Below are 17,810 nucleotides of genomic sequence, written 5' to 3'. Positions count from 1 at the left end.
GCTGGATTTCAGCAGGGGAAAATGGACAGAAGTGGAAAAGAAAAAAATCTGAGCGAGACGAGATGCAGAACAGAAAAGTGATCAAATTTGTAAAATCCCTCCAGAGCTACTATCCAGCAACTTTCATCAAATGGAGGAACAATTTCTGCCGAAACCATTCAGGGTGTTGAAGCAGGAATGAAACTAAAAACTGAGTTGTATTAAACTATTTGTTCTGCAACACGGCAGTTCAAAGTGCTTTACATCATAAAAACATGCAGACACAAATTAAAAACCAGGAACAAACTTAACATTTTGTTGAGTGACATCATCAAATATGTTGGTCAATAATTCATTTATTATGCGTCAAAAGAAACGCTAAACCAGTTAGTCTTGATTTAAAAGAACTCAGTGTTTCGGCTGTTTTGAAATTTTCTGGAAGTTTTTTCCAGATTTCTTTATTTTCTGTTGTTTAGTAATTTCTTGAAATACAAGAGCTCTCAGAAGTTTCTGTATTTTTTATTCCATCACTAATATGACAATTCAACTAAAAAACATGAAATCTATTAAGAGTGCTGCAAAAACACAAAATCTTACCAAGATTTTGAAGTAGTTTCTAGTGAAAATATCTCAGTTCACTTGAAATGAGACAAACTAATTATGAGTCATTTTCTAACAAGACATAGAAGCTTGTTTCAAGTCAATAACCTCTTAATATTGATGAAAAAGTTCTAGTTCCGTTGGTAGAACATTCCTCTGTGCCGTTACCTAGCAACCCTAGCCAAGCCAAGCCCGTTACCTAGCAACGCAGTTCTATGGAATTAGAACGTTATCAATATTAAAGTATTTACTCAAAACAAGTGCATATTTCTTCCTGAAAAGTTCATTTTAAGCTAGTTTGTCTTATTCCAAGAAACTAGACCAAAATTACTTGGTAAGACTTTGTGTTTTTTTTACAGTGCAAGTATTTTATTTATAAAGTGCTTTTCACAGACATAATATGACAAAGCGCTGTATAACAAAAATCAACCTTGAAATTGTACAAAGCATAAAACAAACAAGAAGATCTGTTAAAAGAAAAATAAATACAAAAGGTCGGGTTGCCTGGTTGAATAAGAGCCCATGAACTTACAAAACATGAAATTTACAAAACAAAAATTAAATATCATCTCTTATCTACATCTTCTATCTTTAGGTGAGCCCACAGATTGCCTCATTAAGCCATTATTAGGTCGAATTGTAAGTATTCTTGTTGCCAAGTCTATCTAACCTGGAACCGAGTCAAGAACAACAGCAAACCAATATGAGAGCATTAGTTAAAGGGCAAGAATTATGTATTTTCCAGGCAAATATTTACATGATTGTGGCTTGAAATTGGGCCTCTGTCTCTTTAAGAAACTCATGCCTTCAGAATGTTGTCACAACATGGTTCCTCCATTAACCCTTCAACAACTTTCTTGCCAGCTTTTTACTGTGAAGTAACTCTTATAATGAGATCAGATCAGATGTTTGTCAGACGTTTGCTAATTGCTGCTGGCTAGTCTGAAGGAGCTGAGAGGCGGAGTTACAGATTGGAAACTCAGAGGAGGTGGAGCTAGGTCCACCGAAGCGTTTTCAGCTGAATGGTTGCCATGGAGATTAAATGATTTCTCAAACAAGCAAGAAAGAATCAAAGCAACACTCCAGGAAATAATATAACACGATGCTCAAAAAAGTTGATTTTATATAACACTACACCTTTAAGAACATAATATTAGTTAAATTTAATAACATCTGTACTAGTTAGTTTCCAGCTACATTTCAGTGAACCCAAACTTTTATGCAAGCAGAACCTCAACCACATGCTTGTCCAACACATTTTTACAAGTTAAACAGACAATTTATGAAGCAGATATCCAGCTGTTAACCGACGTGGTTTTGTCTGCAGGCGGATTGAAAAGAGGCGACACGGTTGGAGGTGAACAGCGTCGTTTCTTTCCGCGTGATGTAGAGTCAGAAAAACATCCGTATATTTGCAAAAGAAAATGTTTCTTCGCCTTGTTTCTCCTCCTTCACGTCGGCAGCACATTGGAGCACAGGTGGAGACAATAAAATATTCAAAGTAAAGAAAGTTTAGTGGTTGAATTTGAATGCAGGCAGGAGCTTCACACTAGGCTGCAGTGGTAAAAAAATAAATAAATCCAAACCGAGAGACGGTCACGACCAAATATCCACAGCAGACGACACCATTATGTATCAGAGGTACTAAAGTGAATACAAATAGTATTCAAGTATCACTACTTCAACATATTTTTACTCAAGTAAAAGCAAAAAGAAGCCATCCAAGAAATGACGTAAGAGTAAAAAAGTATTTGGTACAAAGTCTACTCAGGTATTGAGTAACAGTTATTTAATATTTAAAAATTACATGAGGACCAAAATATAAAGTGTAAATTTAAGTATTTTAAAGGACAAAAATGACAATAATTCATATCAATAACAAAAAATAATAAGATTTATTTTTTCCAAATCAGTTTCTTTCAATAAAAAAACATATAAAACTTTAACAGAAACTGCAGGTGTGTGTCTGTGTCTGGTGAATTTCTGGATAAAACATGTTCGGTTTTCATTCGGTGAGTAGAAATTTCTGAAATTTTACTCAATTAAGAGTAGAAATACTTCATAATAAAATTACTCAAGTAAAAGTAAAAAGTAAAGTTTTAAAGAAAAGTTACTCAAGTGAATGTAATTGAGTAAATGTAACTACAAAAACTCTCAAAGGAGATATGATACAAAATGAATAACAAAAGGTGTCAAAATAGAAAGAGAAAATTGCAATTTTATATTTTTTAGGGTTGGAAATCATCTTCAGTATTTAAGACAAAAGGTTGGGTTGAATCAGGAATCAACAGAAACTTTCTCAAAGCTAAAATATCTTTGGTTTTTGAGAGGATACACAGGGAAACTTGCCAACTTCCAACAGAAACACCACAGATAACATTTAAATCCAGGTTTTTCAGGCCGTGAGGGGAAATTCAAGCTTAGAGTAACCCTAATCTTTGCTACACTAAGTGAGCTAACACAATAACAAAACGCAAAAGAAAAACATCAGTAATGATCTTAGAGACACAATTACTGGGAAGGGTTGTAACGCCACTTCAGTCTATTTGAAATCTGACTTTGTTCTTTGCATAGATTTAAGTAGAAACGTTTGGTCAGAAACATTTTGGCACAAACACACAACTGTTGGCTCCTCTGGAGACTCAGCACCTTTAATTGATTCACCCGACTAAAAACTCCAGTCCGTACCAAAGTATTATAGACAAACATGCCGTTTTTGGTCCAAACTGGGTCATCCAAACTACCAATGCAAATCCACAACAGAAGGACTGTTGAGAAGAGAAAAAAAATCAAGATACAATTTAAATACTGAATCAAAAATTTGAACTGAAGAAATGATGGAAAGAAGAGTGGGTCAAAATACTCCGCTGGTATATCTGGGTGTAATTATGTTTCCCCATCATGACATTAAAGTAAATTTTGACTATGTGAACCTGAGAGGGTAAAGTCTGTGTGTACGTAGGAAGAAACTTATTAAGCTGTCAGATCACAAATGTAGTAAAATGAGATGGCTTTAGTTTTGCATTACTGATGTAAAAACACACATCAGGATTTCCATTTTCTTCTTTGCCCAAACTACAACTTCACTGTTGAAAACGCACAACTTTTATCCTTCAGCCCTTCTGTAAATACGTTGTTGAGAGCGTCGTCTCTCCTGCAGCATCAGAACCAGGGGCCTGAAAAGGCTCAACACTGCAAAAACACAAAATCGTACCTAGTAGTTTTAGTCTAGTTTCTGCTGAAAATATCTCATTACACTTGAAATAAGACAAACTAACTTACAAGCAACTTTTTCAGGACACATAGAAGCTTGTTTTAAGTAAATAATTCACTTAGAACATGGGGAAAATGTGTTATAAGTGAAATAATCTACCAACGGAACTAGAACAGGGTTGCTAGGTAACGGGCTGGGCTTGGTTGGGGTTGCTAGGTAACAGCTCAGTGGAATGGTCTACCAATGGAAGCAGAATTTTGAGCCAACATTCTTTATGTAAAACAAGCTTATTTATCTTGCTGGAAAATGATATGCAAGTTAGTTTGTCTTAATACTAAGATGCTCCAGAAACCAAACAAAAATTACTTGGTGAGATTTTGTGTTTTTGCAGTGAACACAGCCTGATAGAGAAGGCTGGTTCTGTTCTGGGGACGACTGTGGAACAATATAGAGAAGGATTCTGCATAAAATCAAGAAAATAATGGACAATCCTGACCAGTGTTTTCATGAGTGTGTTCAGTCAGAGGCTTCGTCAGATTCACTGTAATACTGACTGCTACCTGCCAACAGCCATCGCCATCTACAACAAGGCTTTGAAGACTTTGAGTCAACAACATTTAATTTCACTTTGGAATCAATAAAATATTTCTGAATTTGCAAAAATGATGTCTACTTGCTGAATATTTTATATTACTGTAAAAAAAAAAAAAAAAAAAAAAAAAAAAAAAAACGCAGTCATGGTATGAATACCAGAAGGTATCTGCAACTAAAATCTCATAATACACAATTAGTCATTATTATGGTTACTGTAGAGATCAAGAAGTATTGGGTCAGTCTATCAGGATCTACTCTGGTCACTTCACATCTACAGAATTGGACCAATCTGTCTCTGCAGCTCATTCAGTTTACAGGTCTTCTATGAGTTCACTAAATTATGGAGTTCCTCAAGGTTCTGCTCTGGTGTCCTTGTTGTTTCTGTTGCGCCTGCTCTCACTTTGGAATAACTTAACATCTTGAAAAGCCGTTTTTGTGTTAAAATTCAGTTATACATCTCTTCTAAGGTTTTTGAGGTAAAAACTTAAGAATGTATCATTCTAGAATATTTTTGACAATGGCGAACGCTGTGAAACTGGGAATTTTTTGTCCACACAATCTCTTACTGACTTCATTTTAATACATCAAATAACTTTGGAACAACAGGTTATATGCAAACATTGATGTTTCAAACGTGTTCTTTTGGGACAGAAATATGCTAAATATATCATCAAAACCACCACAACAAGGCCTAACATTTCTACAAATAAACCTTTTCAAAACAATATTCACTTCTTCTCTTTATGCTAATCTGTTTGCGCACAGCACTCGCCATCAAAAGTAGCAGCTATGTGGGTTTTTCAAAAGCCTAAACCAAACAATACCCTTTGTCAGCACAATTCAACCACACAATGCATTTATTTGTCAAATTGCCTTTGAGTGAATCCCCCTTAAGGCTCCTTCCCCCATACTCTTAGGTGACACTGAAACAGAAAACCATGGAGTGAAACTCTCCAAAAGTAAAGAAAATAATTCAGAAAGGAACTGCTTTTAAAGATTAGAGCATGAATTATAACACGAGGAAGTCATTGATGTCCTTTCTTAAAAGACAAAAGCTAGCAGAGGGAATATCATCATCATCTGTGTAACTTATTGAGGCATTTTTATCAAGGGGTGACTGTCAGAAAAAAGCCAATATTCCCATTCTTCTCAGTTCCAGTTTGATGCCCTTCATAAAGCATCCAAACGAGTCAGAACAACGCTGACAAAAGGAATATCTGCAAAGACCACGGCTTGTGATTTTATAACATTTTATTGAGAGCGAAAGACGCATCACACATATTGATTTTCCATCTTCCAAAATGGATGTGTAACATTTCAGAAATGAAGTTTTCAAATTATAAAAAGAAGCCTTTAGGGAAATCATCCACTAAGTGTCTTGTTTGGTTTGACAAGAGCCTGTAGACAAAAATTATTTAAATTCAATACCATTTTGAGCGCCTCAGACATTTATGTCCCTGAAAATGTGATATCCACGGGCAGAGCGCCCACATCATCTCGAAGAGATGTCGTCAGCTCTCGGCAAGTCGAGGAGATGCTTTCAGGTTTCGGGTTACGCTGCGTCCTGCTTGTGGCTTTACGCAGGGTTACCGTGTCACGGCTGGAAATTTGAAGCAATTCATCTAAATCTAAATAAGAGGCCTAGCTTAATGCTCCGCTGAACAACCCCAGCGCCAGGCTATCATGTTTGTCCACTTGGGAAGGAAGCACTTTAACAGTGTTTTAAGTTGCTCCTGCTTCCAGTGGGACAGCGCATTTATACAGCTGTATTTGCTTTTAATAAAGTCAGCAGAAGCACGGTGCCAACCTGGGACTCCATTTCCTGTCCACAGAGCTGACATTAATGCTTTGATCACTTGCTCTGCAATAACAAACACTTAGACCTCTGCTAGCTGTTTTCACAACGCAGGGGGAACGCCAACGAATCCTTTTATAAAAAATATATATATATATAAAAAACTATGAGTATATGGAAATAAAATAAGCTTGAATTGGCACTGAGGGACAAAAAAAGAGAGAGATTTATCTTTATATCCAACCATTTTCATAAACCAGGGAGAAATTCATCTACGTTAAGCTAACAGCTACTCAACCAAACAACTATTCAAGCTAACAGCTATTTGAGCTATCATTAATTGGAGCAAGCGATCTGCCATTGAAGCTAACAAGCTACTCAAGATAATGGCTATTTCATTTAGCAGCTATACGAGCTAACAGCTACTTTAGCTATCATTAATTCAAGCTGCAGGTGTACAAGCTGTCACTGAAACTAACAAGCTACATGAGCTAACAAGTATTCAAATTGAGCAGCTGATGCTAACATTTAGCCAAGTTAACAGCTACCTGAGCTCACAGACCATTAAGCCGACAGCCAATCAAGCTAAAAATTGTACAAGCTAACAGCTGAGCTGACAGCTAAGCTAACAAGTCATAGGAAGTGGGTTAATTTCAGAGAGTAGAAGAACAAATATATAAAATTTACCTAGCAGTTTCATCAAAAAGTGCATATTGTACTAGATAGTTGTGTGGTTTTATAAATATTTCTATGCCTTTTTATAGTGATGGAACTCATTGAGATACAGCTTCAATTTGAAGAAAATACTTCAATCATCCATTTTTGACTTATTGACTCAGATTATCCATCAGTTTCACTATTTGACTTCCCTACGAGACTCTTGCCTAATGCCTCTAAGATACTGACTTCTCATTACTACTCTACGCAAACCCACTTCACAGAAAAACATGGAAAAACCATTAATGTGGGGCAGAGATGGAACCGAAACGTCAGCCTCTGCAGACTGATTCACTTGGATAACTTGCATTTGAGTCATAGCAGCCAAACATCAGTTGGAGGCAGTTTGGCTCTTGAAGCCAAACTGCTCCGACACCCGAGAACACGCCTGAGGGGTTGAAATGCACACTGCTCATTTCAACACTAAAGACTCCAGGTATCCCATGCTGCACCTGTGAGAAAGCTCAAGCTCCGCATCAGCGAGGACAAAGCATCTTTTTCAAGCCCTTTGAATCGGTGGAGAAACGGTTTTCTGTTTGTTGTTACCAAGCTTGTCCATTTAAAGACAAGGAATGAGTAAGGTGTGCAGAAACGTGTAATTTGTCATTCAAAAGGTAGGCAAATTTAAAGGTTATAAGCAACCAGCAGATTGCCTTGCTTCCTCTGACATGGACGATGATTTATGCTGCAGATTGTCGCCTGAATCAGCAGCAAAAGCCGACTGTCTTTTACGAGCCTCTGCTGGAATTAAAGTGGCTACTGCTCCCACTTTTGATAATTCAGCCAATCAGCTAAGGTTCACCCTGACTTTACTGCTATGTAAATGTCAGCATCGGGTTTCCTGGTTGAGGCTGGGCGTGGGTGTGGGAGTGGGAGTGGCTTCCCACTCAGAGGGCAAAGGCTGTGACTCAACTAAAAGCAGGTCCTGATCCTTTGACAAACACAAAACTAATGGCGGAGATTACAGCACATTACTCTCTGTTAGCACAAGAGATAAATCTGAGAATATTGTTACAATATACTAGAAATTTGGATATGCAATAGAAGTGAAATGTCTTGATCTAAATACTGAAATATTTGAAAACATTCTTTAAAAATGGGCTTCATTCGTTCCAGTTGCCTTGCAAAATTATTCATTATTCACATTTTAACATTTTACAACCAGTAAAACTCTAATTTGGGGGGATTTTAGTTTGATTTGCCAAAGTAAAATAATGCATAACTGTGATATGGGAGGAATTGGTGAAAGGTTTTCAATATTTTAACAAATAAAAGTGTGAAGTACAATTGTATGCAGCCCACTGGAGTTCAAACTTAGACATTTTCAGACAAGTATTCTTAATTTCAGAAGTTATTTACAAAAAGTCTAGATTGAGTCTTTGTGAGGCATAAGGGCAGATCTATTCAGTTTATTTCTATGCTTTCTGCTCTGAACAATGTCATGCTTTGTCATTTATTTCACATTATAGTTCCAATTTCTAATTGCGCTTCCTAAACCATTGAAATAAATGAAATTTGTTTTTGTATTTTCGCATGTTTGATCAAATTAGTCAAACTATTTAATATTTAATTATTTCACATTGCCTGTTATTTTATTCTCCTAATTGCAGCGCATTGTTTTAACATGTCTGTGAAGTTATTGGTGTATCTAAATGTGCTGCACTGGTGCAGAGTTTCAAATACGTCTATAATTCAGTACATTTGTGTCTGTTAAAAAAAAATAAACATTTTAATTCATTTCAGCAGAGTTTATCTGTATCAGATCGATATCGGTCAAAACTAAACCTCAGCAGTGAAGAAAAGTGGATCAGTGCATCCCTAATTTAGACAGTTCTTTTTTTATTATTTCAAATACAATCATTGATTACTAATTAATACCAACAACATCAACAAATGTAGAAATTGCGAGAAAAAAAGATTGGAAGAAAGGAGGTAAAAAAAATTCCCACCGTTATTTACCATTCTTGAGCTACTACATAGTTCAAAGACGGGTTTGATTTTGGAAAATAACAGAAAAAAATAAAACTACATCTTTGCACAGTTCATGCACATTTTTCACCCCGGCAGACTTGCTGTCAAAGACAACTTCAGTTGGGATAAAAAATTTAAACGTCCATCAGATTATATCACCTTAGATCTGTTTTCCACTCTTCTGAAGAAATTCTCTTAAACTTAGACATATCAGATGTCTCAGCTGGATGTAAAAATCAATCGGTGTGGGTGAGAACTGCCTTTAGTTGCACAGCATGTAATGAGTGATGCAACAAGGAGTAAGACGGGTGTTGAAGAAAATTTAGAGAGCCGTAATTATGCAGTCAAATGTTAATCGGTGCTGGCTACCCCTCCTCGGTTTTCATGTTGATGGAAATAAACGAATTAGGTTAAAAGCAAAACTTACTACCAGTTTGCTGCCTGCTTACCTCCCACCTGAGAGTTAAAATGTACCAATTAATTTCACGCTTTGATGTTTTTTTCCAAGAAACTTCAGGTTTTAAAAAGAAAAAAAAAATTGCACTTTGGTTAGAACTTTGCCTGATGCGGCAGAACATACACTGCAAAAAACACATAATCCTACCAAGTAATTTTGGTATAGTTAATAGTGCAAATATCATAGTAACCTCGAAATAAGACAGACTAACTTACAAGTAACTTTTTAGTATGATATAGAGGCGTGATTAAAGTAAATAATTCCTCAACATTGATTCTAGTTCCATGGGCAGATTATTTGATTTATAATATAGGAAAAATGACATAATCTGCCCATGGAACAAGAACTGGGTTGCTAGGTAACGGGCTGGGCATGGCTGGGGTTGCTAGGCAACGGTGCAGTGGAATGTTCTACCAATAGATCTAATATTTTTTCATCAATATTAAGATATTATTTACTTAAAACGAGCTTCTGTATCATGCTGAAAAGTTAGTTTTGTCTTATTTCAAGTATACTAAGATATTTGCTCTAAAAACTAGACAAAATTACTTGGTAAGATTTTGTGTTTTTGCAGTGTACTGGTAATTTTTTCTTCCTAACGTCATACCTGTTGTCATTAATTATGTACTAAACCTTCTTTTGATATCTAATAGTGTTGTGTGTCCTATTTAAGAAAATAATTTCTTAAAATTTATGAAAACGTTCCAGTTCCATTGGTAGAATATTCCACTGCGCCGTTGCCTAGCAACCCCAGCCAAGCCCAGCCCATCACCTAGAAACCCAGTTCTAGTTCCACTGGCAAATTATTTCACTTATAACATGTCATTTTTCCCATATAAGTAAATTTATCTGCCAGTGGAACTAGAATTTTTCAATCAATATAAAGAAATTATTGACTTAAAACACACCTGTGTATCTCGCTAAAAAGTTACTGCCCTTGAAATAAGACAAAACTAAGATGTTTGCACTAGAAACTAGACCAAAATTACTTGGTAAGGTTTGTGTTTTTGTTGGATATACAAAACAAAAACCCTGCACAAGTTCAGAGTGAAAATCTCTACAGGAATCTCCACAGCGCGAAAAACTGGACCTGAACAAAAGCGAAGATCTGAGCCACCCAGACAAGCTTTCTTTTTGTCCACATTTGTCCCATTGTTTGTGACTTTAAAGCCAAACAAAGGTAGCCCTCGCCCATTGAGGCTCTTTTTTCACCTCCGACTGTCTTTGTTCGCCGTGCCGCGGCTTCGATCGTGAACAATAAGTGGTGATGCAATGCGAGAGTTTGTTTGAAAGGCCACCAAGGTGTGGCGCAGAATGAAATCCGAGAACAAGAGTCTCGTTTCATTTTTGACTCCAGCCAGAGCCGCACTCACTTCTCCGCCTGTATTGCCTTTAATGAGAGAACATTTTCACAGATAAACATTATAATAATGCTGGCAGGAATAATTATATTTCAGGCATGGTTCTAAGTGCAGACATCAGCGTGCTGGCAAACAGAAAAACGTTCCTCAGGGAACCTCGGGTTTTTCTGTAGAAGGGTTTATGGCCGTTTTTACAGTCGTGCATAAATTTCAGTTTCTAAAACTGCATCTGGAGATTATTACAATAAACATTCTTCAAATTTCAAAACCTGTCCACGGGTTGTTTTTAAAGGGCAGTAAATTGCAATACAGTTTAAAAACCTCCAACTAACCCACATTTCTTCCAAAGGTGCATCTCTAAAAGTTAGAATATCACACAATAGTTTCATTTAATTCCATAATTTTATGTATTATATGGCTGACAAATCTTAAGCTTTTACTTATGAATGGTTTACAGCTAAATAAAGCACAAAGTCTCCATCTGGTTGGTAAAAAGAGTCACCCTGTTATATTAAAGCAGTGTAAATATTTGAGAATTTAAAAAAATTCTAAATGCTAAAATGTTCAGACGTTTATTAGGAAATTATTTATTCATTTATTTTCTAAAAACAAAACGACAACCATTAGCACACAGGAAACTAAGCCGCGAATAAGTACAGGTCCACTGTAAGGTGCTAGTATTACAGATAGCTCACGTAAGGTTACATGCTAGTGCTACCAGTTAGCAACTAATATGGACCTTTTGCAATGTGACGTCAAGTGAGCAAGATCCGGCCCGATCCTTCTATCGGAGGGCAAAAAGCTGATCGCTAGCAATGGCTACCATTGGTTTTTACTTTAGTTAAGTTGTAAACATAACGTACTAAATCTTAAATGTATGTCTGATATGTAAAAGAAAAAGGAACACAGTACTTTGCTACTAATTGTCAAGAAAGCTAGTTATGCTAGCTTGACTATGACAACTGTGACGTGTAGATGTGTGGTGTAATTCTGTGTGTTTCAGTTCAGGTAACATAAAAAAAGGCAACCTAAACACCAACTCTGACAGATCACTAGGTATTTAAATTACCTAACACACCACCACCTTTAGCTTACCTAATAGCAGAAGAAGCTAATCTACCTCAGCGATCATTTATTATCGCAAAATAAACATAAAAACTAAAAACAAAACTGTAACGGACTAAATGTTCTGTTCTTTGTGTGGGAAATGTTTGAGTGTTTTTTGGTGTTGAATCCTGAAACAAAGTTGTTTGTCAGTTGCTATGGCAACGAGTCTGTGTATAGCGCAGCAGATAGAGAGAGAGAAAACAGGGGTTTTCAGTTATTCTTCAATGGTTTTTCTGCATTACCTTTGCATTTTGCTGTGGCACACTGCACTAAATTAATAATCCTTACATCTCCAGGTTTTATTTGGTTAACGGAGTTGTTCTATCACGGCGGCGTAGCTATGAACTTCAAGGGAAAGAATTGTCTTTTCACCCTCCAACATCGTGCGCATGCACAAAATTTCTGGATGTAAACAATAACACGCAAGGGGTCCATACCAACATTACCACTACAGCTAATGTTAGCAGCTAACAATAGTACAGTAGTAGGTTATATCTAACATGCTAGCACCAAGCAACTGTTAGCATGTTGTATCACTATATTAAACTTGTTGGTTCTGAACGTTTCTCTTTAAAACACTTCTCTAGAGCTTAATGTACCACATTTAACTGAGAGAAACCTAATCTCTCATGCAGAATTGCTGTTTCTTCAGTCAAAGATGAGGTTCAGATGTTCAGTCTGAAAACTTTTTCAGCAGTTTTCTAATATTTGTTTTGTGTCTATTGTCCTTTTTTAAGCAACAAATTGCTTTAATAAGTGCCACTCACCTTCAAACCCTGGATGGACTCGGGGTGTGTAGGATCCAAATTTCATCAGGACAGGAATGTCAACGCCTTGCCGCACCCATTCCACCACATGTTGGGTTGCAGATAACCCAGACCGCCGCCCTGCTGGTGAAAAACTGCACTCCAGATCCACCCAGCCTCCAACCTTTCCACGGACCTCTGACTTCCCACCATCAGTGGTCACTAAAGAGTTCATAAGCAGCGAAATGAAAGGCTAGGTTAGGGTATCCAGGTATTACAGCTACAATATTTCCACTGGAATCAATAAAGAGATACTTACAAAAGTGGCAAATGAGTACAACTGCAGCGAAAGTCTGCCAGTATGATCTTCCTGACCCCATATCTGTCAGTCAAACAACCTGCAGCATGTTCAGCCTGTTGGCAAAAGACACACAATTGTCACATTCCCATTACTTCCTTGGCTGCACATAAGATGACAGCCATCTGTGACAGCTTTCCAACCTAAGAAGACTCTAACCGAGCTGTCAGTTCTGTCATCGTTTTACAGGAAGGGGAGAGAAGAGAACTCGGGGGTTTTTCTATAGTTTTCCGATAACTGGAACTCATCCCATATCATTACACAAATGGAAAGCGCAGCTTCTGCAGCCAGAAAGCCTGGCCTGACTCTCCTTTTTATACAACCTGATGGTATAAATGCCAAATAAATCTCTGGAGTCACGTGTTTTATTTAAAGGTGTTTGGCTGAAGGCTTTGCAGTCAAGGACAGGGACAACCGTATCAATAAAGTTCAACAAAGGGTTCAGTTTTGCTTCAGTGTTTGAAATGTACGATGAATTTTTAATTTAAAACATTCTTTCATTCCGTCTAGATTGGGATACACCAAAGCTTTGCACATACTTGTCACACATCCTGAATATTTGTGATGTTGTTAGAAAAATAAAAGCTGCAGCTGTAAGCTACCATCTGTTCCCACTATGAAAGGTCGTACCACCAGCTGTTCCAGCTCTTAGTACAAAATTAGAAGATGATGTTGGTTTTCAGGGTCCTACTCTGCAAAAACACTCAATTTTGGTGTAGTTTCTAGTGAAAATCTCAGTTTTGTCATTTAACAGGCAAACTAAAAGTTTTTGCACAAAGTATTGGTATTGAATTGGTATCGTCAATAACAGCTTCAATTTTACTCAGTATTGGAAAATTGATGACTGATTTTCAAACTGAAAAAAGGAGAGTTTTTGTTCAGTTTTTATTTAACCAACACAAACATTAATTGGAATTCATTGTAACGACAAAAATACCCAAGATAAGAAATGTATCACAATAAATGTTCACCCCTGTTGGGTAAGAGGAACTGAACTAGAGTAAACTAGACAGGTAAGGTGTCAAATTTAGTGTTTTGTTTGTTTTTAATTTAGGACAGCATCTTAAAATCAATTGACATAAACATGAGTTAAAGTCAAATAAATGTGAACGATCAGCTTGTCACATTCTCAATGATTTCTCCACTTTCTGATTGTGATCAGCCGCACTCCACCGCCCGGCAGCGGCCGTGCAGGTCCCATTTTCAGTCCCCACTCCCACGCTGGTTTTTATAGCCGTCTTCATCTTTAGGGCCGGGGCAAAGTCTGAACCGGTGCAAAACAATTACGCCGGCTGTCAACAGTCGCCGTGCTCCGCTCAACCCGCTCCCATGCCTCAGCAAACGGCGAACGAGACATTCCCCAGAATTAATGTGAAAGTTAAAACTCAATCTGCAGCCGTTCTGTTCATCACCGTCAGCTGGAGCGTAAACACACCAATCCACAGTCCTTCACCTGCCTGGCTTCTCGCCGCCTCACAGAAAAACTTTATGCTGAACAAACTGCATTTGATTTAAAGTGGACAAAGGCAGTCGAGATTAGCCGCAACGTTACGCTTCGAAGAAGAAGAAGAAAAAACTGCAACTCCAAGCCTGGCAGTCCATCACTTAGTGTCTTTCTTCATCTTGGAGCGTTTGACAATAAGTCAGTAATTAATTTCAAAAAGCAAAACTTTCATACGGTAATGTAGTTCCGACAATCACTCATTTATTTCTGTTAATTTTCACAAATGCAGCTTTCTGCTTTTGAAAACTCAAAATTCAATTTCTCTGAAGTTTTTATTTTAAAGAGAAGTAATAAAAATGGATAATGGAGTGTTGCAATGGAAAGTTGAGTGGAAGGAAAAAGGTAGGGCTTCAAACATACCGATCACTTTAACAGTCATGTTTGTGGACTGCAGGAAGTCGGAGCACCCAAACAGTACGCCATTGTTTCTGCAAGCTAACAATGCTAACAATAGCTAGTAGCATTGAAATAATACTAGTTGGTTTTAATGTGCCAAACATCAAGCTTTCTGGCTTTTTGTGTTATTTTATCAATATCTGCAACTATTTGGATGGAGTTTTTATTGGAGTTTAAGGTAAAAAAGAGAAAAAGCCCAAAATACTAAACATAAAAAAGGTATCAGAAATTATGTTTTTTCATTCTTTGTTGGGTGCTTGTTGCTTTTAAAGTACTTTATAAATACAGCATTATTAAGATCTTCATTTGTTGATTTTGCAGATTTTTTACCCCACCACAGCTTTTTCTTCCACTCAACTTTCCACAAATATGCCTGAACGCATCACTCTGAAAAGCCAGCTTCAACAAACACTAAAAAAAAGTGTTGTGAAGTTACAGTTTGCTTTTTTCAAACACACAACTACACATAGAAGTTGTAAGGAAGCATAATAATGAGAAGAAGGAAAAACAACTGACTGCTCCAGATAAATAAATCGGTTTCTCGCAGCGTTATTGGTCAGAACTGTGTGTCTGCGGCAAAACAGAAAGCAATAAAAAAAAAAATAAAGAAGATACGAGGGACAGACAGAGAGGCAAACACAGCGAGAGGGAAGATAAGAGGCACAAAAAAATCTCATTAAGCTGCAGGACATTTTCTGTCATTAAATCAGAACTAAAAACTGTGAGAGCTGCCGAACAAACGCACGGCCGCTTTGTTTGGACGCCATGGTGACTCCGAGCGTCTCCTTCAGACGTATTCTGCCTCCGTCTTGACACCAATAGCACAGCTGCGGCGCCGGCACTCGCTCTAAAGATATAATGAATGAGCAGGTAGCTCCCAAAGCAAAGCAGCTTGTCTCTCACTGATTTATCACCTGACAGAAATAGAAATGTCAGTGACAGGCATGCTGTTGAGATTCTGCTGCGGCCTTCTCCATCTGCGTAAGGAGACAGGCTGAATAATCAGGACTGAAGCTCAGATTTATCACAGAAACAAATGTTTTTCCCATCAGATTGAGTTTCTCCTCCAGGAAAAAGTTCTCCCAGCCCTTTTTACGCCATGCCAGATTATCGATTTTTACTCGGCTGTACCCTTTAAGGAAAACGAAGCATTAAACTTTTCCTCAGAGGATGTGGAGCATTTCTGTCTACCAGAAACAGAGTTGGACGTTAACCTCTATACGGAAACAGAAAACACTTGGAAAAAGGTAAAAAAGATGTACAACTCGGGTGAAACGTTAGAAATAATCAAGATCAAAAGTCTGAAATATGCATATAACATAGTCAACTTTGACTTTTCATCTAAAAGATCTAAACTCTGCTTCACACTATAAAAACTTAATACAGTAACTAGTTATTAAACATAATTATATTTTGCAAAAATGCAGTCATTAAAATCATTAAGCAAATACCAGGGTTTCCCCGAGTGCATTATAAGCCTGGCGGGCCACCAGGCTTAATTTGTGCCCCCACCAGGCTTAACATTGCTTATTTATTCAAGTCTTTTTAAAATGTTTGCATTTTTATAGTTGGTGTTCAGGTATTAATCTTCCAATAACACATAATTACTGAGAGATATTTTCACATTTCCTGTCAACTTTAAACATTTTTTAACTCAAAAACATGGCGGGCTGCTGGATAAATGCTAGCTAGGCTAATGGCTAACTGCTCACCCCTAAAATGAAGTTTTTCTCCTTTCCTAGCAAACAAACTAAAATAAAAGAACATTGCATCCAGATGTGCTTTAAACTTCACAGACAAATAATAATAATAGATTTTATTCATAACGCACTTTATAGCTTATGCTATATAGCCTGTTAGCATGTTAGCTGGAGGATGACGTGAGGTTTTTATTAACATTCCTGTGTCTCCTATTGAATCTGCTGAATTATGCTTTGCTAATTGAATTCAATTAAATTGACCTGTCAGACAACACAAAGGAGGCTTAAAGATTCCCAAAAAAAAAGCTATCCCATCATTAAAATCATTAAGTAAATATCACGTCTGGATCTTAAAAAATGGTACGAACAAATGAGAAACAAAATCATTAAGATATATGAGCCTGGAAACGGTTACAAATCCATTCCAGAAAACCACAATCAGAGCCATTATCCACAGTAGTGACCTTCAAAAGAGAGGTCAGTCGACAAAAAATACTCCAAATACCAGAATAACGTTTCACTACATGCATAATTCAAATATTTATGATTAATCAATAAAAAGAGAGACTTCCAATGCAAAAAACCCTGCGACTAAAAAGAACTTGAAGGCCAATCTGACAATTACTTAAAAACCAAAAGGCTAATTTTGATGATTGGCTATGTAAGCATGACATCATTCTCCCAACTCCACCTCTGATTGGTCCATCAGGTCCCACCATCGCCTCCTCTCCAGATCGCAGTGTCAAATTTCAATTACAAAATGTGTTTCTATTAATTAAACGCTAAACTGCTTTTAATTTTTCTTTCCAGATATTTATTGTCACTTTATCTTTTTATGAGGGTGTTTTTCCATTCATGGTGATAATTTTGAATCTATATTCAAATTCAAAAATACTTCATTAATACCAAAAGAAAATTTAATGGTTAAAATTTAATTTTGATTACATTTTTAACTTAATTTCATGTAATGTTTAAAAGTCTTAAATTTAAACATTTTAAAACAACTGGGCCAGATAAAACCATTATCAGGAAAGCAAAGAGACTGAGGGTGAAACTGGTGTTAATGGGTTTTTTTAAAGATTTGTTTCTTTAGCTTAATTAAATCAATGGTGAATAGATTGTACTTTAACTGATTAATTAAATTAAACATAGCTTGCTCAACATTAAAGCTCAAATGTAAGAAAAGAAAATTTGAGTTTGAGAATTTGATTCATTACTCCAGAGATGTAAAAACCTCTTTTTATTTTTCTAAAATGTGGAAATCAGCAGCAACGTAGAAGACGAGTTAATAGGGCTGCTAATTTGTTAGGC

The 17,810-nt window shown here is 36.8% G+C and overlaps 1 protein-coding gene across 2 annotated transcripts in view; it reads right to left on the bottom strand.

Moving 5' to 3' along the window:
• Window positions 1–17,810, bottom strand: part of LOC114150172 (protein turtle homolog A-like) — a 60,653-nt gene that overhangs the window by 36,589 nt on the left and 6,254 nt on the right. For both annotated transcript variants that reach the window (XM_028026454.1, XM_028026455.1), the window contains exons 2-3: window positions 12,861–12,955; window positions 12,563–12,763 (exon numbers count right to left, since the gene is read on the bottom strand). In XM_028026454.1, coding sequence (XP_027882255.1) covers window positions 12,563–12,763; window positions 12,861–12,921 — 262 coding nt within the window. In that variant the 5' untranslated portion in view covers window positions 12,922–12,955. The remainder of the gene's footprint in view (window positions 1–12,562; window positions 12,764–12,860; window positions 12,956–17,810) is intronic.

Source organism: Xiphophorus couchianus, chromosome 8 (assembly GCF_001444195.1).
Source record: "Xiphophorus couchianus chromosome 8, X_couchianus-1.0, whole genome shotgun sequence".
Classification (NCBI taxonomy): Eukaryota; Metazoa; Chordata; class Actinopteri; order Cyprinodontiformes; family Poeciliidae; genus Xiphophorus; species Xiphophorus couchianus.
The sequence above is the reverse complement of the archived record's forward strand: the minus strand, read 5'-3'. Positions and strand labels throughout refer to the sequence as shown.